At 25.3% G+C, this 24,897-nt stretch overlaps 2 protein-coding genes across 2 annotated transcripts; one reads left to right on the top strand and one right to left on the bottom strand.

Annotated features, from left to right (window-relative positions):
• The first annotated feature begins 1,742 nt into the window (after window positions 1–1,742).
• LOC112592146 (spondin-1-like) lies at window positions 1,743–18,559 on the top strand. The gene is made up of 11 exons (XM_025336145.1): window positions 1,743–2,124; window positions 8,840–9,104; window positions 9,302–9,452; window positions 9,583–9,789; window positions 9,880–10,003; window positions 10,066–10,196; window positions 13,779–14,007; window positions 14,133–14,304; window positions 14,935–15,157; window positions 15,393–15,603; window positions 18,071–18,559. The coding sequence occupies exons 1-11, from the start codon at window positions 1,947–1,949 to the stop codon at window positions 18,241–18,243; spliced, it is 2,064 nt and encodes a 687-aa protein (XP_025191930.1). The 5' UTR covers window positions 1,743–1,946; the 3' UTR covers window positions 18,244–18,559.
• LOC112592147 lies at window positions 4,502–8,523 on the bottom strand. Its single transcript, XM_025336146.1, has 8 exons — window positions 8,401–8,523; window positions 8,106–8,318; window positions 7,832–8,031; window positions 6,117–6,387; window positions 5,938–6,036; window positions 5,482–5,675; window positions 5,264–5,393; window positions 4,502–5,178 (listed from the first exon to the last, which is right to left on the bottom strand). Exons 1-8 carry the CDS (start codon window positions 8,521–8,523, stop codon window positions 4,795–4,797), a joined length of 1,614 nt encoding a protein of 537 aa, XP_025191931.1. The 3' UTR covers window positions 4,502–4,794.
• Window positions 18,560–24,897: the final 6,338 nt, after the last annotated feature.

Consider the following 24,897-nt stretch of genomic DNA (forward strand, 5'->3'; position numbering starts at 1 on the left):
GGGTAATTTGAAAAAAATGTTCCATAATATTATGAATAAAATTATACATTTAAGTGACGGGATAAAAAAGGCTTTCATACAGATAATTAACGAAATTACGTCTCCAGAAAAAAACTAAATCAAACGTCTATTTTAAACAATGTAAAACTTAATATTAAGTATATTGTGTTTATTATATTTATTTTGTAATATTTTATGGTATTGAATTTAAAGATAATTAAATAATAAAGCAAATTGTTAAACTTATCGACATTTTGTCGAAAATAATAAATAGGTATTAATTATGTATTATAAATAACAGTACCTAGGTATATAATTAAGAAATTAAAAATAAAATGTTTATGTATATAATATATTGTTCATTATTATTGTTGTTATTTGTAATAATATTGAATGGACTATCTGTGGAAAAAACACCTATATAGTTGATTAATTAAAATAATTATTAACCTTATCTGAATTATAGTATAACACATATTTTTGGTTAGCATTAATTATTATTTCATTCCATCTGTAACAATAAAAGATACTATTATTAATATTATTATATTTCTATTATTCAATAAAATCGTCGACTATGATAATTTTATTATCATATAATTGAAAACACTGTGTTATTTATACTACGTAGTATATTGCGTAATACTAGGAAATATTTATAATAGGTATATACTAGAAAAATTCGGGAACTTTTTTAACATACCAGATATCTATTATTAGGATTTAAGTATTATTATGTATTAGCTATTCTATATTCGTTCGGCTTTCGGTTTTTACTTAAAAAAACACTGAACAACTATTTATAAAAGTTTGCTTTATTTTAGATATCTAACGCGTAGGTACAATAATTATAGTAAAGAAATGTATTACTTCATGACAATTATTTCAGAGTAAATGAGTTTTTAGTAAAAAAATTTGCTCCGTGAAATAGTTAAACCTGTTTTGATTGTTTCTTTTTTTTTTTTTAAAGAGTTTATGTAGATCACATTGAACTTCAATTTTAAAAATTTTATTTTCAGAAGTTGTCTTAAACATCTATACATCTTACATTTTCGATTATTTCAAAATACAATTTTCTTGTGTTTTTTAAGTTAATTTAAACATATAATTAACGTAGTTAATTAAAAAAAAAATAAGAGTCTAACGAGAGAGACCTAAGTTTTATTCTTCTAAAACTCTTAAGCTGGGTCCACAGGATCCTATTACTATTGAAGAAATAATAGATGCATTAGGCGGGTAAATGGGTATAATAGGTGTCAAGTGGATCATTGTAAATTAATTTGTTAAATTTGAATTCAATAATAAATCATTTTATATGAAAAATTTTGAGTGCAGATGGTGGTCTATCAGCCTATATTTCTAAGTACATTTTGTGGTATGTTTTTGATATTTTTATTAGAGTAACTTATTTAACTATTAGTATTTCAGCAGATTGATTTACTTATATTGAAAACATTGTGTTTATAAATATTATTAATATTCAATTTTTATAGTAATATAAATTATGTTAACTCTTGAGACGGTAATTCCGTCTTGCCATAAAATAGTATGAGTAGTCAGTGATGGATTCAAGGGGGGGGGGCGAGCCGCCCATGCTAATCTGTGTCGAATTGACCTGTGATATGCGATAAGCTCGCGCGCGTAGTTTAAGCTCCTTACAATATACAGGTGGGTACTGCGATATCGATAAGAAACATGGACTACCGACTTTGTACATACACAATATAAAATAATATCACTTGCTGGGCGTTAGCGCTGTGCACGCAATTAGGAGGTGTATCATAGTTGTGTAATCGCACGCCAATGTTTTAGTGGTCCTGCGAGACGTTAATTTAACTACGATTTAGACGGCGTACGATAATAATAAAAATATTCCGACCGACGAGCAACGGGACACTGTAGTGAACGCAATTGGACGCTTCTACTCGATTGTCTTCTTTGTTAAGATGCTGCCCAAAATCGTAATCGTGTGCTTGGCGTTTTTGTCCGTGGGTCGCGCCTGCGAAGAAAATAACTTACAGCCTTTGGAAAAGGCCAAGACGTCGGTTGAATGGACGAAAAATGGTTTCAAAATGTCCATTTTTGGCAACCCGGATAAATACATACCGCACTCGATGTACATCGGTAAGTACCGTATATATTGGAGGAAGTGATTTTCATCAGGTCGCCGATATGTTTGTAACCCCGTAAGAGGTCGCGTATCAAGAATCGCATGATCCGATTTGTGCGTATTATATTAAAAACCACGATCCCAAATACTGTAGTCGTAAATCGGACGGGGCTTAATAGGCTCCTAAAACTTTTGAAGCCACCAAAATATTTCTTAACTTGATCTTATTATTCTTATCAGCAAACTAAATTATGTTAATACATATTATGTGTTATTATTTGTTTTTTAAATTCTTCAGATCTGTTTATCTGTGTTATGCTATAAAAACCTGTCAACCGGTTAGGTATATTATTATACTAACCTAATACTTAATAGTTTGTGGACTTGTCCAAGGTTAAATTTAATGTTTTAAGATGGGTATCAGATTTTCAAATTTATTACACATGATATAACTTTTATATGGTTTTTTGTTGCCATAACTTGGTTTATTTACCAAGACCCGAAGAGGGATATGCTTCTAGTCTCCCTTATCTCTTAATAACGTTAATGTGTACTAGTATAAGCATATTGTGAAGCGGCATTTACCTTAAATAACGCTATTTATTTTTATTTTGTGGTTCATTTTGCAAATTAGTAACTTAACAAAATTATTTATTATAATATTATGTAATATACTTTATGTATGATAAAATATTTTTTTCTTTTAAATTTAATTGTTACCAATTTTATTTTGTAAATAAATTTGAAAACAATACTATAATATTTAAACGATACATTATTTAACAGTAAGATTTAAAAACTTGGTTATGAAATTCGAATCTCTCGGATCTAAAATAATTATGGTACTTAATTATGGTTAATATAAATAACAAAAAAAAATGTACGAGTTTAGTTTATAGACATAATATTAGTAACATATTAAAATAACTTTACCGATAGTTAAGGTTTATACGTATAGTTCATTCAGTAAAACTCTAGCATTTAAAACCTATTTATTTAGTATCTACATTTTTTGTAATTATATTAGTATATTTCTATATAATGGACTATAAAATATTTAAAAAAATCACTGTTCACAACAGACGTAAAAATTTATGTTTATGAGTTTAGTAATATTATTGTCATGTCTGAAAGCTTGCAGTGGAGAGTCATGCTCATTTTGTCTGTTTTACAAAATAGTACATACACGCATAGGAAAATGAATACACATACTGACATACCTGCCATGCTAATACATATTATAATTTTATTGATCATATTACCCTATTTAATATACATTTAGGAATAAACACAATTTGACTAAATAATTAGGTAAAATTGGTATAATATAGTTCAGATAATAAATATAACAAATTGTTTAGATTTTTAAATAAATTATTAATAACTTATTTATATATTTATATACCTAATATCTTTTTATACTAGTTCTCTTTGTTGATACTTAAAATTAATATAAAATGGAATTTGGTTTATGATAATATTTTATAATATAAGATTCACTATGATTTTTAACTATGTTATAAATTTATAGTTTATTTTTTAATTATTATTAAATTATTATAGTAACCTATACATGCAGGTTACAGGTATACTGTATATTATATTAATCTTATAATATGTATATTTTATATTGTGTGAATAATAAAAATAAACCTTTTTTACAATAGCGTTATAGATCAGAAAATCAAATAACTAAAATGGTTTTTAAATTTTATCAAAATTAAATCATATTATGATGATTATATTCAACATAAAACAAGAAAAATCATTGTTATGTTCTACAACATTTGTAAACTAAAAGGCATTAGTATATTAATATAAACTATGCTGAATGTTGAAATATTTTGTATTTGTTTATAATTCTAACAAATTTAAAAATGTCGACGTTTTCTAATTACAAAAAAGTAAGTTATAAAAACCATATGAGTTGTGGACGAAATCTAAAAAGGAGATATATGAATTGAGGATACTAACATAACATATTAATTATTGACTAATTTCTTATAATTATTTTTGATACTTAAAACGAGTAAAATTAACTTTCGAAAAGGAAGTATTCATCAAATGTTGCAATATTCAAGTGATGTAATTAATAAATAAACATCGATACGGGGTGTTTTTTTTTAAAAAAAATTGCTTTTTAAATCTATGACAATTTATTTATAAAAAAACATTTTAAGGATAACGATTACTTTTTTTTTGCAAAATACAAATATTCTTAATCCCATCTACAAATTTTTTTGGTAGCTTGCTTTAAATTTTGAAGGGTTTTGAAGGTAAATAATTGTGTTCACAACTTACATGATTTTTATTAATTTGTTATCTGTAATTACTAATTAGTGTTTTGATATAAAAACTCGTGTTTGCAATTGTTAGGTATACGTATTATAATAGGTATAGGCTTAAACAATTCCTTCATAACTAGTATGTAGTCATTTATTTTTAGTATTACAAAAACATTATTAAGTGTTCATATTCCAGCATTTAAAAGGATTAGCTGGTTTTTATAACCGTAAATCAAGAAATAATATACGGCATGCGTGATGCAGTTGAAATAAACAAAGCATTCGATTTATTTAAATGTAAGTTAAAACAAGTGCCCAACAAAACATTAGAATGTTTGTTAAAAACACTTATTATATTATTGACGTAGATAGATATTCAAATGTCAATTAAAAAATAAATTATTTTTGCGTCGCTTTTACCATTTTTTCTAATTTTGAAATAGTCTGGGTTCTATTCATAATCAAACTTTTTTCAGTGCATATTTCGTTTTGAAAAGCACGCAATTGGTCTTCGGATTGCACTTGTTCGAGCTCTATTTTTTCGGTTATCACATGTATGCTCTTGTTTAACTCACATATGTCGTCTTGTAGCTTCTCGTTTTTCCTATTACCTTTGTCTAGTCGCTTCACGGTGTCTTCGATTTCCTTGTGAATTGTTTCCTGTAGATAGTCACTTTTTGTATTGTTAGAACTGCCGCCAAGGTCCTTTTCGATCAAACTTTCTTTTATCTTGTTGTAATGCATCACGATGCGCATCACATCTACCCATTCTTGTCTGGCCACCTGTAGGCAAAATAATGTGCAAAATATTATTACATAAAATAAGTATAAGGACACGATTTTTGCATCCAAATCGGTCGCCATTCACCTTGTAAGCCATTATGCCTTTTTTGATTTCGTTGAATAGATCTCTCTTCACGGACATTACTAGTTTTTCTTGCTTTGCCTGCAGCTGGTTTATGATTTTCCGACGCTCTCGCGCCAACAGAGCTAACAACCTGTGTTTGAAGTAATAGATGTAATAGTATATTGTTGTAAGTATGTTAAAACTACATGTCGGTAAATTTATATTAAATCATTTTATACATTTTAACCACACAGGCGGGATATGTCTTGGCCAACGTCTCCGCCATCTTGCTAGTGGGTTTTTCCATTAATGCTCCCTGCCACATCATTTCGGTCATAGAATTTGAACAGGTGGACGCTGGGCTGAGTAGAGATAATATCGGAGAAGTCGAAGCGATTTCGTGGTTAGAAAGTTGTTGGTTACGTTCTTCGATCTAGAATATTTAAACGTATTAAATTATGAAAATGATCGGTCATAATGTTTTAAAGCTTGTCATAACGTTCAAACAGTCAAAAATTAAAACAGCCAATACATATAAAAAAGTATATATATATGCCAATTGTATGTATCGCCACATCAGTAGAGGGAAAATGAAAAAGGAATATGTAATACAATGTAATACAAAATATTGTATGTAACAAATGTAAAATTATAATTTTTATTATATTACTTTTATTTATTAATTGTATTGTTACTTCTTGTAGCATATTCTTCAGTCTCTTTTTCAACAATGAAAGCATTTTTATACGTTTGAATAAGTGTGGGTTGAAGTTTTCACATCCTTTGCTCTCGGTCTTAAACGTAATAAAAGTGATTATAGTTAGGTATATGATTGAACTACTGTTCGTTACTTTCTCGTAGCTATATTGCTCACTATTAGTTTTTCAAGTAATGCCTCGACGTGTGGATCGTGGCAAGCAGTACTGTTAGGATCTTCTTCAGACAACATCTCCTGTTCAATGTTATTATGTAATCTTTTGAAAAATTCATAAGTCAACATCCGGGATTCTTGCGATTTTCGATTTGATAAAATTGCTCTAACTTCGGTCGTTAGTTGATACACTTTGTCTTCTTGTTCACAGACTTTTTTCGGCGTGCTGGACATTTCAACTTTTAAGTCTATCGGCTTTACTACAGGTGTTGGACTAAAAATATTGTATATAAATTAGACTTTAAATCGATAAAACAAGATGCTTAATTATTATCATCGTTACCATTTTGAAGATAAAATAAATGGGTTTTCTATTGTAAAATTGCACTTATATAATTATTTTCATACATTTTTCACATTGTGTTATTTACTGTATTTTTCGCAATAAACAAGTAAATATCTAGTAAAGTTTGCTAAATTTACATAATTTCTAAATTTTTCTCAACCTTGGGTAAATCTACTATATCTACTTTTTTTTTTTGGTTTTTATTTATATTATTTACAATCTGTTACAGAATAGAACAATGAGTAAAAGCGATGAAAGAATAATGGCTTGAGTGAAACACAGATTAAAGAAACCTTTCATTAAAGGCTCTTTGACAGTTTAACTATATCTACTTAAAAAAAAAAATTATCATGCATAGAGTTTCGATTGATCGATAAATATCATACTTTTTATTTTTATTATTTTGTTTTTATCTAATAATTATTATGATACAATTATTTTTCTACCAATTCTATTTGGTTTTGGGTTTTGATATGTTGGGAAATAAAGATAACATAATGCCATTTTTTATAAATATTTTTATTTAAGTATTATTATTATAATATAATAAAAATATATTTTTAAACATTTATAATTTTAGATTTTGAACGAAGTGAGAATTATACTAGATTTCCAATGATTGTGCATGTCTGGTTTCATGAATAATTTAATTAGTAATATATGTAATGAGTAATGATGAATATAATTAAAATGGTTCCTTGGTAGTTACTAATTATTGTTAACTCATAAATAACGCGTCTGATACAAATATAGCTAATTACGTGATAATTAGTGTTTGATGTTAAATACTCTATAAAATTAACTAAATATGCAATCAAAACTATGTACTAGAAACAAAGATTAAGCACTTAACTTTTTATTATTGGATGTGCATACTACCTAATCATAGGATTTAAGTAAATTTTAAATTGTTTAAAATATTGATAATATTCTTGAAATCATTAAATTATAGTTTAAATTATTAACTATACATTAAATCTGTAATAAATCTATACGCACTTTAAAAAAATAAATTTTGGCTTCAAAATATAAATATTTGGTTATAATTATGTTTAATCAACGTTATTTTAATTCTAAAAATGACACAATAATTATAGAAAAATTATATACATTGTAAAAGCATAAATAAGCATAAATAACGCACAAAAAAAAAAAAAAAATAAATAAACAACGCAAAATTAGGAAGTATGCAAAGATATTTTTATTGAAAATTTGATATTTCTTTTATAAAATTATGATACTAATTGATTAAAAAACTTATAAATACAATAAAGTCGAGTCTTGTGGCTTTAAATTTTAAATTTTACTCAATATTTAAATTCTAAATTGATACTAAATGATTATAATTATGATTTAATGCTAACAATCTTACATTGGTTGACCACACGTATTAACCCAACATCCCGTATTTCCACCCACCGTCACGGCAACGTATGCGAATAAACCACCATTTTCAGGCAAAGTCTTGCACGCTATGTATGTACGACCATCGTTCGATAAATGATTCAAGTCGACCATTTCTAATTCTCGATTTCGAATAAATTTCGTCCATTTCTCTTTGTTTTCATTGATCTAAGCAATTGTCGATTTTTAATTATTTTTTTTTGCCTGTATTTGCAAGCCCTTAAAAGATTTAGATGGCTTACTTCTTTTTCCTGTTCAACTTCTAAACTGGGTTTAGTAGTAATTTTCGTAAATACGCCATCCAAAGTTAGTGGGCCGGGTTTTGGACTTTCATTGAAAGGAGCAGTCAGCTTTCGGTCATTCATACTTAATATAAGTTGCGACAAATAAATATTACGCGCTTGTTTTTCATTTGTATTTTTATACGTTTCAATTGCAAGTTTATCCAGCCATTTCTAGGATTAGATGCAAAATACATACTCGTATAAGTAAAAAATGATCGTAAAGATATAAGGTATACAGTATTTAGTTTGTTACTTTGCATATTTCTTTGTCGCTTTCGGATTTTAATGAATCAAACGCTTCTTTAAAATGTACTAAAAAGAATAAAAAATCCTCTATAGTTTTCTCTTCAATATTTTGCTGCACTTTTCCAGACATTATGTTATAATAGACGTCCTTTCACAGTAAAACGTGTTAAATATATATTTTCTAAATAGAATTGGTTGCTTTCATCGACTATGACCTAACACGATATGGTACAATTATGAGAAAAATAACATGTTTATTTTTTAATATTAATTTGTTGTTTTATGTAAGATTAAAATGTATCTATAGATACAACAATACAACAATGAATACACATTTTATAATCAATATTAAAAATATCTCAATCGGTTTACTGTAATAATTGTGTTATCAGTTATTGTATTAATAGTAAAATATAGTAATAATGACAATATTTTTATATTTATAGTAACGATCGAAAGTGAAAATTTGGATTTTCATTCGTTTCTGGTAACTGCGGAACGCGACTGCCATGGTTCGACGAGCGAAGATTGTGGCGATCCCGCATCACCGGATCGCTCAGGTTCGCTTCAGTTACTATCGTCTGATGACAGTGCTACGTTCCACCCGGAGTGCATCAATACTATTGTCCAGTCTGATCTGGAAGTCAAACTGAAAAAGTTGCGGTTCGTGTGGTCAGCTCCAAAAACTGGAAGCGGTTGCGTATACATAAGGTGTTTAAATGAAATTTACTTGGTGTATACAATAATTGACTAAACTAACTATTATAATACTAATTATCAATCAATTAAATTAAGTTAAGTTAAAAAGTTTAAATTCTTTAACTTTTTTATTGGTTGCACTAGTTAATGTCTAGACTGGTTATACTAATATTAAATGTTGAGTTTAATAAGGTATTGATATATTTTAGGGCTTTGATAAACTATGAAAACAGTTACAATAAATATCAGAGTGTTGAACTGTTGAAGGAACTATGCGAAATGTCTTTTGATACGGTAACGAAGCCAAACTCACAAGCTGAAACCGAAAGTTGTTGCGCTTGCGACGAAGCCGTTTATGAGGTAAGTTAGAATTAATCAAAATATAAAAAATATCTGTAACCCGCGTACCTGATACTTGTGGTTTGTATAAAAGTTTATGTTTATATGTTATCATGTTTTTAAAATATTTTTTGTTAAATTGAAATAACAGATGAAATTTGAAGGACTTTGGTCACCAGAAACTCATCCAAAGGACTTCCCAAGTGCTTTGTGGCTTACACACTTCAGTGACATAATCGGAGCAACACACGATAAAAACTATTCCTTTTGGGCTGAGGGTCAGTGGGCCACTGACGGTGTTAGACAGTTGGCCGAATGGGGTTCAACGGCGATTTTGGAATCCGAACTAAGGCAGCAGGTACTTAATCGTTTTTTATGCTCATTAAACAAAATAATATCTATTTTTATACTTACTCACAAAATTAAAGGTATTGTTTTTAATTGTTAGAAGAAACATTTGAGAACTTTGATCAAAGCCACAGGGCTTTGGCATCCACGCGTCAATACTAACGCTACGTCTAAATTCCGAGTGGACAAGAAACATCATTACATTTCCTTGGCTTCTATGCTTGGTAAAATATACAATGCGAATCTCGTTTATGATTATTATCTTTTGTATGAAAATTGTTTTTAGGCCCATCTCCTGATTGGATTGTAGGTATCAACGGCCACAATTTATGTGAAAAGAATTGTCAGTGGGTTCAAAACAGAACTATAGACTTGTATGTCTACGACGTTGGAACAGACAGCGGACGTACATATATGGTAAAATAATTATACAATACTATACTAATATTAGTTTTTACCTAAAATTAATTTATTGATTTAGATAGATATGTTAACATATTTAGATGTATGCCTTATAGCACTTTAAGCTTTTAATGTTTAAAAAGGGTAAGATATAAGTACTCATTATTTTATAACAAATAATTAGTTATAATAATTAGTTTTTTATTTTGTAATATATTTTTATAATATAAAAATTCTTTGCTTTATTAGCTAAAATAAAATATAATGCTCAGATTTGTTACATAGTAACTTAACATATGTGTACATTTTTTAAAATATAATATAGTTAAATAAATCGTAATTTATTATAGACTATAATATTTTAATTAATCTTAAATTTTTTTTTTTTATTATTATTTCGAAAATTTTACGATTTTAATACATGTAATATAATAAGTATATGTTCTTAATTTTCTTACATTTATTTGTTTATTTAAATCAAAAAACCTCAAAAGCTTAAAAAATTCAATTAATAGTATTTCAGTATGAATTTATGTGTTTATAGTGTTTATTAAATTATATTTTAAGGTTACTGTTTGAGAAAGAGGGTTTTCTGGAACAAAGTTTGTTAATAGATTATGGATAAGAATATTAGTGTGGTTTTTAAGATGATCTCTGAATTTGATAAAAAGCTTTTTAGTTAGTTCTATTATTTTAAGATTGTGGAGGTCTGGAATATGAATTTGAGTAGTAGAATGTAGTAGTAAATATGTATTGAAATAAGTTATAAATTGAAAGGTGGATTTTAAATATGTACCTAAGTTAGGTCAGTGTTTATAAAGTCGTCCATTTAATTTAAATTTTGTAAAGTTAAAGTTTTTTTCTCAAGTCAAGATTAATCCGTATTTGACTATGTCGACTTTAAGTATGAGTTAATTATTTAGGTATACTGGTGTAGATTGGCCATGATGGAAAAAAAAGTTTGTTGACAGATTTATTTTCATTGATTTTGTTACACCGTACTTAAGAAATATGTAAGGTATTGAGATAATTTCGAAAATTGGTTGAGACTAAATCAGGTTCAATGTAAGTAGAGTAAATTATTTTGTCATAAGTAATCATTTAAATTTGTTTGTGGGTACGTGAGCTGGTGAGTAGAGTAAATATTAAAAAGCATAGGGGGTGCAACTGTACTTTGAGGAAAGTTAAATAATTTTACTTCAGTGATTTATTATTGGTTTATTGAACTTTAAAATATTTAATTAAAATATATGACTGTTATCGTAGAAATAAAATTTTATGGCAGGAAAAGCGCAGAAAACGACATTAACATTACATTTGTTTCAAAATTTATCTATTTAAAAAATATTATCGATTTGAAGCTCTGAACATAGGTGACACTATTGACTGCTGTATAGATTATATAATTTTAAACTTGTATGATTTATAAATAGAAGGAATATTTTATCATAATCAAATATCAATTTATTTTGAATTATTTTTAATAGAGAATCAAAAGGTTTTAAAGTTATTTTCCAAAATGCTGCAAAGACATTTAATAATATAACCAATCTAATGGAGCACATATAAACTATTAACCGTAAAAACAAAAATGTTGATGTAGTAACTGTAGAATTTATTAATTAGGTTTAGTAATCGACGTTTATAGTTGAATTAATTGTTTTTACATCTCAAACATTTAGTTGAGCTTAATAAAATATTATTTTTCCCGATGTACGTGAATTATAATGATAAGCTGTAAATTTAATTAATGACAATTCCGTATTATAGACACGAAATATTCCTTGAAGGTATAACCGTTACGAAATATATTATCGAGTTCATAATAAGTGTAAAACTTAATTTATAATGTCATTTGGAACTGATGAGAAATTATTTATTCGATGAATGGTTTGAGTACATGCATTTGATTTCACCGTCGAAATTATTTTCTAAATTATATTTAATCATGCTATTACCATATACGGTACGGTATACACTAAATTCCATTAGTATAATATTGAAATGTATGTTAGTTAATATTATGGGTATATTATAATATAATTCCATCTATAACTTTCATGAATTAGTGACAGTATAATGATTTTTTGTTGTTAACGAAATAATATTATTTTGTTCCACGAAATTTCCTTACAGTGTTCTAATAATGAATTGATAAGCAATCTTACTTTTTTTTTAAAATTAATGCATGTTTAAGATTCTTGAAAAATTTTGTTTTTAGACGTTCTTCAGTGTAGTTTATACAAAAACTTACAAATGGTAAATACCAATATCTAATACTCAAATAGTAAATAGTTGTTGAAGGTATAATGAGTAATGAAGTTTAAAATGACCTTGATTATATGTATAATAAATATTATATATATTTTTTTGCTATTAATTAAGTATGAGTATTAAGAATATTTGATTTTTGTACTAAATACATTCAAATGTAATACAACGTTAATTCGTCACTTTGGTTAGAGCTCGAAAGTTCATATATTTACATACTAATTTATTCAGTAAATAACAGTAGTAGTGTACTCACTTACCTACGTAATATAAGCATATTGTGATTAATTTTTAATTTATTTGACGATTTTCTTAATAAAAACCATGTTGACCTGTTTAAAATTATAATTAGAATCTTAATATTGTCTCACTCATTGATTTATTTGACTTTTTCTACATTTTGGCTGATTTTAAATCAATTATTATGTCACGTTTGCCGTTAAGAACTTCTCAAACTTATTTATTTATTACACACAGCTATTAAAAAGGTTGACATGAGAATTCTAAGCCTATCATATTAATGACTTAAATAGCAATTTGGGAATTTTGTGTGACGTTTGTCATGAAAAATTTATTAATAATATTATTTAATTTCGTCGATACAAAAGACTGAATAGTAGTTAAATAAAAATGATGACATAGAGTGAGCAAATAATGTAACTAAATGATGGGATATATTTTTTTGCTGGTACTTAAACGATGATTACAGTTGTGATTTTTTGGATTAATAACATTAAAATAGTAATAAGATGAAATTATTTGCATCACATTAAATTTCAGTATCGATATAAATAAATTTACGTTACTTGATGAAACTTGTATATTGTGACATTGTGTACATTATTAATAAACAAAAGTAATGTATTTTCTTATGAAATTATTTTTTAGTTTTTTTCAATTTTGTTGATAAATATTGATAATGTGGTTAATTAAGTGAATAAATTAGTTAATTTATAAATTGTTATATTGCAGTAGGTATGTACTACATTATTATATTGGGCAGATATATTATTAAATCGTGATCAGCTTCTTATTATTATTACGCGATAAATTAAATTTACCTCTTTCAATCATAATATAATTAGTTATACATTTATAATCATACTTTTAATAATATGTATATTGTAAACAAAAAATGTGTACAAATCTGAGTATATAATGTACATTCATGTTTAAATTGCTCAAATAATCAGTTTCATTATTTGTATCAACAAAATAATAAAATAAAATATGCCTAGTGCCTACCTATGATAAAATAAATAAAATTTATGATAGGTTGTCGTTTACACGGTTATATACATGAAATAAAATTTAAATTATTTTTAGTCACATAACCAAGAAACTTTACCACATGAACGCATTTTTCGGATCACCCCTTTGTATCCGGATGACCCCAGATCGCCTTTTTTCAACGAAAATGGCAACGAGATGGAACCTTTGGCGCGTTTACATTTGAATAGAATCAACGTCATACCGAAATCTTGTTCCGACAAGGTTATAACAGATTTGATGGATGAACTCGTAGTGTCGGAGAATTCTCAAGATGTATTAAGGCGTAAGCATATTTTTTTTTACTGGTCTTAGTCTATTAGATATACTAATATGACAAAACCATAATGCTCATAAAGCATATACCATTATCATATCGCTTTAGATTTTTTTCTTTAAACGTCTGTCTAGCTGAATGTGCTGTATCAAAATACTCTGAATGGACCAAGTGCAACGTGGCTTGTGGCAAAGGCTTGAGATCGAGAACTAGAAATTATTTAAACGAAACTGCTGCTCAGCAGTATGGTTGTGACAGACAATTGGTGTCGAAAGAAATGTGCCTGTCTTCAGTGCCTACTTGCCCGTAATTATTTTTTTGTGTAATAGTATACATAATACTTTTATTGGTTTTGAGGAAAATAAGAGTGAATGAAAATGCTTTGAAAACAATATTTTTGTTATAATTTATTTACTAATTTCATTACCTTATTAGACACACCCCTAAAACAGTTATTTCAGTGACTTTTGAAAAAATAGTATCATGTTGTTGTAACTTTCATTGTCAGTTCTAACTCCTAATAATAATAGTATAAATCGTGATAATAATAATGATATCTATTTGAGTGTTGTTATTTTATACAGAGAATTTATTTCAAAGTTAGATTATTAACATTTTTGATTCATCAATGTGTGATGTAATTTTGATTTGTTCTTAAATTTCATTAAAACTACATCACTCTTAATGATTTTAAATTTAAATTTAAATATATAAAAATATTAGTTTTTTTAGATTTTATGATTAGTATACAACTTAAAACTTTAGACATGAAAATGCTTTTACCAAGTTTTATTGAGTACCTACTACTCTTCTAAGTCTTCAACATTATACCTTAAACATTTTCTTTAGGGTTATGTAAATTAATTTCGGATGTATTTGAACTGTGTTAATATTAGTTTTAAATTAAGTACCTACTAGTATTTTTTTTATATTAAGTGGTGAAACGGAACAAGAAGACGACAGCTTGCTAATAGATGACGCAAAATGTAATACTACGGAATGGACACCGATGTCTGAGTGTTCTGTATCATGTGGTATTGGATTCATGTTCCGTACCAGACAATTTTTAGATCACACGAGTTACAAAAAGTGTCGTCACATTGGACTTGTCATGAAGAAAAAGTGCATGCAACCAGCTTGTACTAAAGTCGCTAAACAGGTAATTCTAAATATTATAAAAATATATGACAAAGTCACAAAGATTTGAGCGTTTAAAAAAAAACAATACTAAACGGTATACTTTTGGAAATAAGATAGCAATTTAGAGGCGGGCTTATTTACTTTATTTATTAAGGAAATTTAGCTTTGTTTAAAGGGCTTTGGAAATATTTTATATCATTTTGGATGTGGCTAAGATCGAGCTAGTTAACCGTTTAGTGTAATTTGTGTTTTAGTCATCATTCACTAGCATGTGTCCAGTAACCGAGTGGAGTATGTGGAGTCCGTGCAATGTAACTTGTGGCCAAGGATTGTCGGTCAAGTCTCGGTTGTTACTCGTGTCTGGTGAAAATTACACAAAATGTGTCGATAAAGTTGTATTGGAGGAAACTCGAACATGTAATGGGACGCGTCCTACCTGCGAAATCAACTCGTCTTTAGCTAAAGGTAAATTTTAAAGTTAAAATCGAATTATTCATAAAAAATACAATTAACGAATTATAAAATATAAAATGATTATTGAAAATATAATTTGGTAATTTCAAGTACATACTTATCTTATTATTTTTGGAAATATAACAAAATATTAAAAATTGTCTGAGGATAAATAATTATATTATGGGTGAATATCTAAACATACACTCCATTTTTAACTCGTAATAATTTAATAATTAAGTAAGTATTAACTAATTGTGGTGACACCGGCTATATAGGTAATTATGACATTTTATCTATACGGACTCAATTTAAAGGTATTAAGATAATAAGCTGGACTCAATTCAAATACATAATAGTAGTATGGATTCAATTCAATATCACCGACATAACCAGTGTTGGATTAAACATTTGTGGGCTCCTTGGCAATCAAAATGTTGGGCAATGTTGTTTTTACATACATCTTTAACTTTTTTATCCAATAATTAAAATAAATAGCTTTAATATTAACCAACTAATGTTAATAAATAAAATAATGAGTACATTAAATTTTTTCATTTACAAAAAAAATTAATTAATTATTATATTATTCCTATTTTTTTTTTTAAATGATTTCCAATGAACTAGGAAAAAATCTTAAAATAAATTGTAATTTTTAGTTAAAAAAAACATTTGATTTTCAAATATTAAATTTCTTAATTTTTTGAAGTAAGCTCTTCAAGAATATCTTTGAAGTCTATTTTTTGTAAAATATTTTCTGTAGTCATAATGAAAAGTGAATTTAAACGTTCTCGGGTTATTGAAGATCGATGAAAATTTTTGAACAACTTCAACTTTGAAAAAGTTCGTTTCCAGTATCATTAAAATCTATTATTGTTATTTATACTAATAATTACTAAGAAGTCGGTCACTTGGTCGATTAGATAGCAACGCACAACAGTTATGTAATTATTTTCGACACCATCGCCGCCAGATAATATATGATAAATATTATTAAGTACCTAGGTATTTACCATGACGACAAAATTCACAAAATAATTTTATTTTTATTACTGCATATAATACCTATAAACTAACATTTATATTTCATATTGAATTTTGTTCCCTGAATTCGTTAATAAAATTCTGGTATTATTAAATAAAAAAAAATACGGTTTTCAATTTTCATGGGGCCTCTTAAATGAGTGAGACCCTAAGGTGGGCGCTGACTTGGCCTAATGGTAATCCGGCACTGTACATAATAATATTATAATATACTTAGTGTATTCATTTAGAATATTGTTCGAATGTTTATTTTATTATAGTCAACATTAGACACTTGAATAATAATATTATAACAGCTATTTTACATTTGTTGTTGAGACATTTAAACACCACTAATATGGACGCATGTATTTTCTGCATTATAAAAATACTCATCTATATGAACTACATAAACTAATTTACAAAGTATATTACATTGAAATACAAATTATTATTATTATTATTATTATTTTATTTTTAAAGGCCCACAGACATTATAAGTAATTTCGAAGCTACTAAAATTTGTTATAGTAAAATTTAATTATTGTAAAATTATTGAAATCATATTATATTTGATTCAGAATGAGTTAAATTAACTAAATAAATATATTTATGATTTTTTTTCACATTAAACTAGTGTTAGTTTTATTTCAACTTAAATAAAATATTTAATAATAACAAGTAGTTGTCATTATTTTATCGAGCCCTTGTAGCGTTTTAAATTAAGTATGCAAATTGTAAAAAAAAGATTGTGTATTTATCATATTCATTAATATATATTCTTCTTAACATACCTACCATTCATTACCTATGTATATATAGTGCAAATACGAGCATTAAAGTCATAACCAAGTAACCTGACCTGATTGCACATACCTATAGTAGACTATATATGTGTGTGTGTGTGTGTGTATATTTTAAGTTAATACGTGATATTATAAATATAATTTATTCCATTGTGTTTTGCGTTAATAATTGAATATTTTATTACTGCTCAAACTATTATAATTATTATTTTCAATTTTAATTGTATGTAATAATGTAACATTTAATGTTTTGAAAATTAAATTAAAACAATTCGTCTATTTGTTGCAATTCTTCGCAGAATATTTCAATCCCACAAAAAGTTTATTTATTTAAAGAATAAGTTTTAGATAGAAAAAAAAATATGTACAGATAAGAAGTTTTTTTTTTGGAAAAATCTTCTTGACATTATAATACTATAGTGGTTTGGTGTTTAATACTAATGTCAAGCAATATCTAATTATTACCTATTAATAATACACAATCATAAACACTTGTGTTACAAATAAGTATGGTTATCTATTTATATGACAAAAAAATAACTATAGACTCGTACTACTCATAGTGATGAAAATGATAGGTATATTGTATACGAGGAATTCACATTCTTATAAAAATAAATTATAAATCATTTTTTTATTTTTTTTTTCAGAAATATGTAGCATGGAAAAAAATGAAGGGGCTTGTAACATCAATGCTGTGCGTTATTATTACAATAAAGAATTAAAGACTTGTATTCAATTTAAGTATGGTGGATGCCGGGGAAATGAAAATAATTTTAAAAGTGCCAAAGAATGCTATAAAGTGTGTCACGGTGTGGTTTAAAGACATTACCTATTAAAAAAATAAGTGTTGTTAGATAGCATATTATAGTTATAAGATACATGATAATTTTGCAATACTATAGAAACTTTTACTAATAAGAACAACAGTACGTTGTACACATCAACGCACTGGACAAAATTAACTAACATATTTTGATCGTAATTATTACAATAGTATACTATTTCCCTACAAATTATGTAAAATCTGTTTAAAAATCGTTTATCTACTCCAGAACTGCATTAATTTTGTACCCATACAATATTATCACGATTGTAAAATAAACAACATTTTTTATTCAAATCAACGTCGCTATTGATGTCAGCATTATATTTTTCTTTCGGTTATGAAATGTATATAAAGTCTTATAAGTTATTATCTTCGGTTACAAGGGTAGGTACATTCAGATACACGTATTATATAGTGATCTACTTTTAAGTAAGTACCTATATTTACGATTTGAATTATATTTAGACGATTACGGTTTACCCAAAAGTAATTATATTCAGATATTGTTTTAATTATTTTTGTCCTAGTTAATAATTTATGCGTGCGTCATAATTTTTTTAATAAGGTATAGGTGTATCATGTATATGTATTATGCATATTAGTTTGAATATTGTTAACGTTTAATGGTTTGAACTGGTTTATGTTGTAAGTTATAGATGCTAATTAAACATAAGCTAACATATTATATTGAAAAAAATGGCAATTGTCTACTTGAGTCTATGAATAAAATGTCATTTTTTACATTCGTTCAAAAGTATCTCTTCTGGATTCACGAAAACTTATATTAGTGTTATATTGTTAAGTACCTATTTATTTAAATTAAAAATGTAATATTTATTGTAAAAGCACAATAAATGAATACAAACAATTTAATTTAGTGAATCACATTTTTAATTAGTTAGGTACTATGCTTCAATCTTGTTTTTTGACCTAGGAAATGACGTAATATCCTCACGATAACCAGCTTTAACAAATTTTTCGATCACTAAATAGAGCAATCTTATGGTATCGATTAAACATTAAAAAAATAATATATATATATATATATTTAAACGCCTACAACTCAATTGTTTAGTAGTGGTTTTGAAAATAATTTGTGAGAGAGAGGCAATTTGAAATGTCTCATTTATATTATAACGGGACTGATGAGATTGGAATAATAAGGATTGTGACTTAATTATCAGTTATATATTTTGTCACGATAAATATTGTACAAAATTTAGTGTCTCATGGTGATTGATAGACTATTAATTTTAAATGTATATAATATATCTGTATAGTATAAAAAAATCGATACACTATACCTACTTATTTTTCATTAAAATATATTATAATTTAATTTATAGTTTATTTAAATTATAAATATTACTAGACTTGTCCATGGACTAAAATATTATTATTATATTTTAGGATTTAGACCATGGACTTGTTTTATTATATAACTATAATATAAAATATAGATAGGAAACATGATTAAATAAATTATTTTCAATTGATACCTACTAATGAAATTAAATCAAATCAGAAAAATATCATATCAATTATATTATATAACATAATATGATTTTATATCTATGGACTATAAATAAATATATTTTTATATTTTTTTAAATTTTATTCCAAATCTGTCACTTATGAATTATGATCTAACTATGTTTTATGTTTTGGTAATATTGGTTATTTAAGTAAAGAGGGTGATAATAATAATAAATATATTATATTAAATTTATTCTTCTAAACAAATTAAATATATGATGAAAAAGCACATAAAATAGGAGTGTAGTTTCAATTTTTTTTCTAGGTGTGCGCAATTTTAGGCAAGCTAATTTAACATTTCACCAGGTCATTAAAAAAAAAAAAAAATTAATATATATTAATATATCCGTTTCTTTAAAAATCCCAATTAAAATTACTCATATCAAATATTATACTTTTCAAATAGCTATTTAATGTATTAAAAGCGAATAAGAAATCAGCTGAAGCTATTTTACTACTATTTGGAAAAAAAGGCAATTGTAGTATGAACAAATTCACTTCAATTCCAAAATGAAACACAATTCATATCTTGACATTATTAGTTATTTTTAAATTCAAATTTGCAGATATCTACAGATTTGCATGTGTGCGAATGCGTTTAAAGCATCTTTTAAATTGATATAACTGAATTTTTCCCTCTCTGCAGCTTTAACCATTAAATAATTTGATTTATTATCACACTTGGTGGTTTGTTAATAGGTTTTAACTCTTTTGAAAAGAAAAAAAAAATCTTTTATCAGAAACTGTTGATAATGTTAACGTTAATAATATAGAAATAATTTTAAAGTCTCGTTAAAACCTTCAGGATAATCTTTAAAACACGATTTTATAATATTTAAGCTAAGGTTAGGTTAATCAGTAAATAGTGTTTTAGCAGATGAAATTTCTGTACCAATTTCAAAGTTAAAAAAAAACTGCATAGTAATCGAATATTGTTGAAATTTATTGTAGTTAGTATATTTGAATAACACTTTAATATTTTTTTAAGTATTTGAAGTATTACTCAATCACTTAATCCTATGAAAATTATTTTTAATCAAAACATAATATTGATTTAATTTTTATGTCCCTTTTAGTTAAATTTTAACTTTAATTTTAGAGTTAACTGGATAGTGAATATTGACTTTAAAATTACAAATTTTATTAAAATAAATATACTGTACAATATATATATATATATATGAAATATGAAAGCAAGTGCAGTAGTCATTAGAGATAAATAATATATAAATGTTTTTATTTTTAGAGTATTTAATACACAAAAAAATCGGAATTAAAAATATTTAATAAAAAATATTTAATACCAAAAAAAGTATTTGAATATATTTACTCAAATACTTTACAACGTAGTGCATAGATTATTTTTAAATTTTTACCTGTCTTTGATAGTATACAAGACATCTTTTTTTATACTTTGTTTTCATCATAGATAAATTTGATAATAAATCCGATAAAACATATATTTTATTCATAAAATTAAACATCATAATTTAAAAGTTAATTATAATGGTGCATAAAAGTATTAATGTTGAGCTAGTTTTAAAAATTATCAGGTTAGTTAGTGATATTGTCGTATCTCCTGCTATCCTCTCCGCCCAAAAACAAATGACGCCCTTGATATAAAATAATAATATTTGAAACTATGTAAGGTGAATATTTAAGTAATCACAAAATCTTGAAAATTTTATTTTAAGTAAATATTATATGTAATTAGTAGAATTGGTAGACAGAGAATTTACTTTCAATTGATAAGTATGTTCGGGATAAATGTTAAAACTAATTAAGTAAACAATGAAAATATTAAAATATATAAATATTTTGAGATAGGATATTAAAAAAAAAACTTGGTAAGTTAAAAGTTAACGGATAACTTAATTTAGTCTCTCAGTAACTATTTTGTCGATTTTTAGCCTTGATAAATAATAATTATTAAATTGAATGCTACTTTGGAGATGTGGAGTAGTAAGTTATAGAACATTAATAAGTAATAAGTAATAATTAATAACTATAATAACTACCTAGTGGTAAATACGTACTGTAGAATGACTATTTCGAAAAATAAGAAAGAGTAGTGATTACAATCAGTAAACATTACGACCTCAAATAACTAGTATTAAACGCTGGTCAGGAAAATTGTAATTGGTATATTATTGACGTAAAACAACATGCGACATTTATTGCATTTAATACTTAATCACAAATATTATTTTAATATAACTATACGCAGCCTTTTTCCATCACAATAGTAAAAACAATTGTAAATAAAAGATAAACTAAGCTCATATCAAGTTTTAATAAAACAAAATGCAGATTGAAAAATCAGATGGACAATGGACCATAAGAAACGTCCATTTATTATTTAAAAATTGTAATGAATTATTAAAATAAAAAAAATTCTGCGTGGACCTTGATTTATTTAAAATAACTATCAAGAAACGAAATGGTGGTTTCATAATACCTACTTGATTACATATAATTTTCTTTAACTAATCTAGTGTTGGGAATAGATAATTAATAGTTTATATAGATAAAGATAAAGATAATTACATTAAATATTATCTAGATAAAGATAAAAATTAATACATTTTTATCCAAATAAATATCAGATAATTTCATTAATTTTGCAAATATTCAGTGATATAGGTAAAAAAATATATCATTTAAAACATTTTAAAATATACACATAAAATAAAATGGTTTATTCATTAGAACATAATATGAAAAGTCATTCTCTGATTTAACAGTATAAGAAAAGCTTAAACATGAAAAAAATAAAAAAATAAAAGTTAATTTTTGAATGAACTTCATTAAAAGATAAAAGCCAATCTCTTAGTTAATAAAATAAAAAAAATTTACATTTGAAAAAAATAATATTTTTAATTTTAATATGTTTTTTTAAACCCATAAAAAAAAAATTATCTAAATGGGTACTCATAAATAACTAGAATTTTATCTAAATGAAGATAAATATAAATTAATTGAGGATTATCTAAATACGATAAAAGATAAATCAATTCTATCTAGTTATTTCTTAACGCTGTCAACTACATAGAAATTAAACAAATTAATACTTGAGAATTTACCACCATACAATGATGTTGTGAGAACAGTTATGAAAACATTCTACTAAAAGTATAATCATTATAAAATCAATTCATTTTTGCTTCACTAAAATTTTAAAATAATCTAAGTAATCTTTAATAATTAGGCATTACTAAAAAAATAACGAACAACATAAAGACAACTGGTAAAAGGGATATGTCTAACATGTCTATTATCAATATTTTTCGTCTGTAATTAACTACGTAAATATCTATTTTAAAAATATTTTAACAGTATTTTTACATTAAAAATTTAAGGTTGAGCTTTATTGATATTTTCATGTCAAAATTTATCAGAAATGAAAATCGTTTTAAAAACACAAACTTAAGTATGATGTATACCAATTAAATTTTTTTTTCAATTTATATTTACATAACATTTTAAAGTATAAGTTTAGATATCTAGCCTAGTACCTATCTAATTAGCGCATACGATCCTATAGTATATGTATAATAAATATGTATACAATATTATGTTTTATTACTTCAAAAACTATGTGAATAATAAGAAAATTATTACCATATCTGTACAAAGTGTACCAGTACCCCAAATTTTTCGATAAAAGATTATTATTGAATATATACATATATATACATTTTTATTAAAATATAATTTTATTTTTAATTAGTTTAGTAAAAATTATAATTGAATACATATTTAAATAATTTGTTTAAAGTACATATTGCTATCATTAAAATGTATTTATATTACAATTTTCTAGGTAATGAACATATTATTTTTGAAATCTGAATTTTAAAGTATCCAATAATATCAAAAATTTACATTTTTTGATTTTTTTTTCACTTCAAATACATACCTTATGTTTGTAGGTAGCTGTTGTATTTTATAAAATTTTATAACATCAATTTATAAGTATATTTTCTATTTTATTGTGTAATATATCATTAATATTATGAATACAAAACGAATATTAATAAATAATTTATAAAATGTGTAAAAAAGTTCTAAGGAACAGAAATTATAAAAAATATCGAAAAATATGATAAAACATGACAGAAAATGTAAAATAAAAGATTAAAGATTAAATTTATATTTATTTAATTCAGGTTATGAGTATTTTAAATATTTAAATTTGATGTAAGAACAAAATACGAAGGATTTTGTATGAGATTTAAAGCTTTTTACTCGAACAACAATCTAAAAATAGATTTAATAGAGTGTATAGTATTTGAAATAGTGTTAATATGAATGTACAGTACAGTTTTTAAATAAAATATAATCAGTATAGTAATACATTTTTTTTTAAATTAATGTAAAATGTATATATTTAAAAATTACAATATGTATACAAAAATGTATATACGAATTAATCGAATTCTTAATATTATTGATTTTACATTTATATTATTTCAGTATGATAGAATATTTTCATTTTGTATACATAAATAAAATATAATGATTGAAAATGTGTTTATATAGTTTATAATATTCACCTTCGTATTTAAGTATTAATTTCTTAGTATAATATTAAGTATAACTTACTTAGGTATAATTTATCAAAAAATCAATGTATTTAATTGAAAGTTAATTTAATTTTATTATTGATAAAAATTCAGATCAATTTATTTTAACATTAGAAATATACTTAGTTTTATATTTAAATATTGTGATTGTCAGACGATTGTTTACGTGCTTTGTATATTAAATAGAATTTAAAATTAATTTTGAAATAAAATAAACAATCCAACTTTTGAAAATATTTAAGTTAATATAGTAAAAAATAAAAACTAATAAAGAAATTATATTTAATATCATGAAATAAGAAATGTGTCAATATAATGTGTAATGTAGGTATACAACTGCTGTTTATTAATTTATAAAAACACAGAAAATGTTGATTTGAAATTGGAAAGCAATTCTTAGTAAATATAATTTAATAAAATTCATTAAGAATGAAAACAATTACTTTGTAATTGTTGATAAAAAATTGATTTTTGAAAAATCCGAAGAGAAGCTTATATTTTTGGTGGCCGTTTGAAAATGATTTTT

The sequence above is a fragment of the Melanaphis sacchari genome, unplaced genomic scaffold, assembly GCF_002803265.2.
Source record: "Melanaphis sacchari strain LSU unplaced genomic scaffold, SCAv2.0 Contig159_pilon_pilon, whole genome shotgun sequence".
Taxonomy (NCBI): domain Eukaryota; kingdom Metazoa; phylum Arthropoda; class Insecta; order Hemiptera; family Aphididae; genus Melanaphis; species Melanaphis sacchari.

Coding starts and splice junctions, on each gene's coding strand:
- LOC112592146 (XM_025336145.1), top strand. CDS start 1,947: ATGCTGCCCAAAATCGTAATCGTGTGCTTGGCGTTTTTGTCCGTGGGT. Junction 9,790..9,879: donor AATCCGAACTAAGGCAGCAG/GTACTTAATCGT, acceptor TTTAATTGTTAG/AAGAAACATTTGAGAACTTT. Junction 14,008..14,132: donor TTCTCAAGATGTATTAAGGC/GTAAGCATATTT, acceptor ACGTCTGTCTAG/CTGAATGTGCTGTATCAAAA.
- LOC112592147 (XM_025336146.1), bottom strand. CDS start 8,523: ATGTCTGGAAAAGTGCAGCAAAATATTGAAGAGAAAACTATAGAGGAT. Junction 8,319..8,400: donor GCGACAAAGAAATATGCAAA/GTAACAAACTAA, acceptor ATCTAATCCTAG/AAATGGCTGGATAAACTTGC. Junction 5,394..5,481: donor CCCGCCTGTGTGGTTAAAAT/GTATAAAATGAT, acceptor CTTCAAACACAG/GTTGTTAGCTCTGTTGGCGC.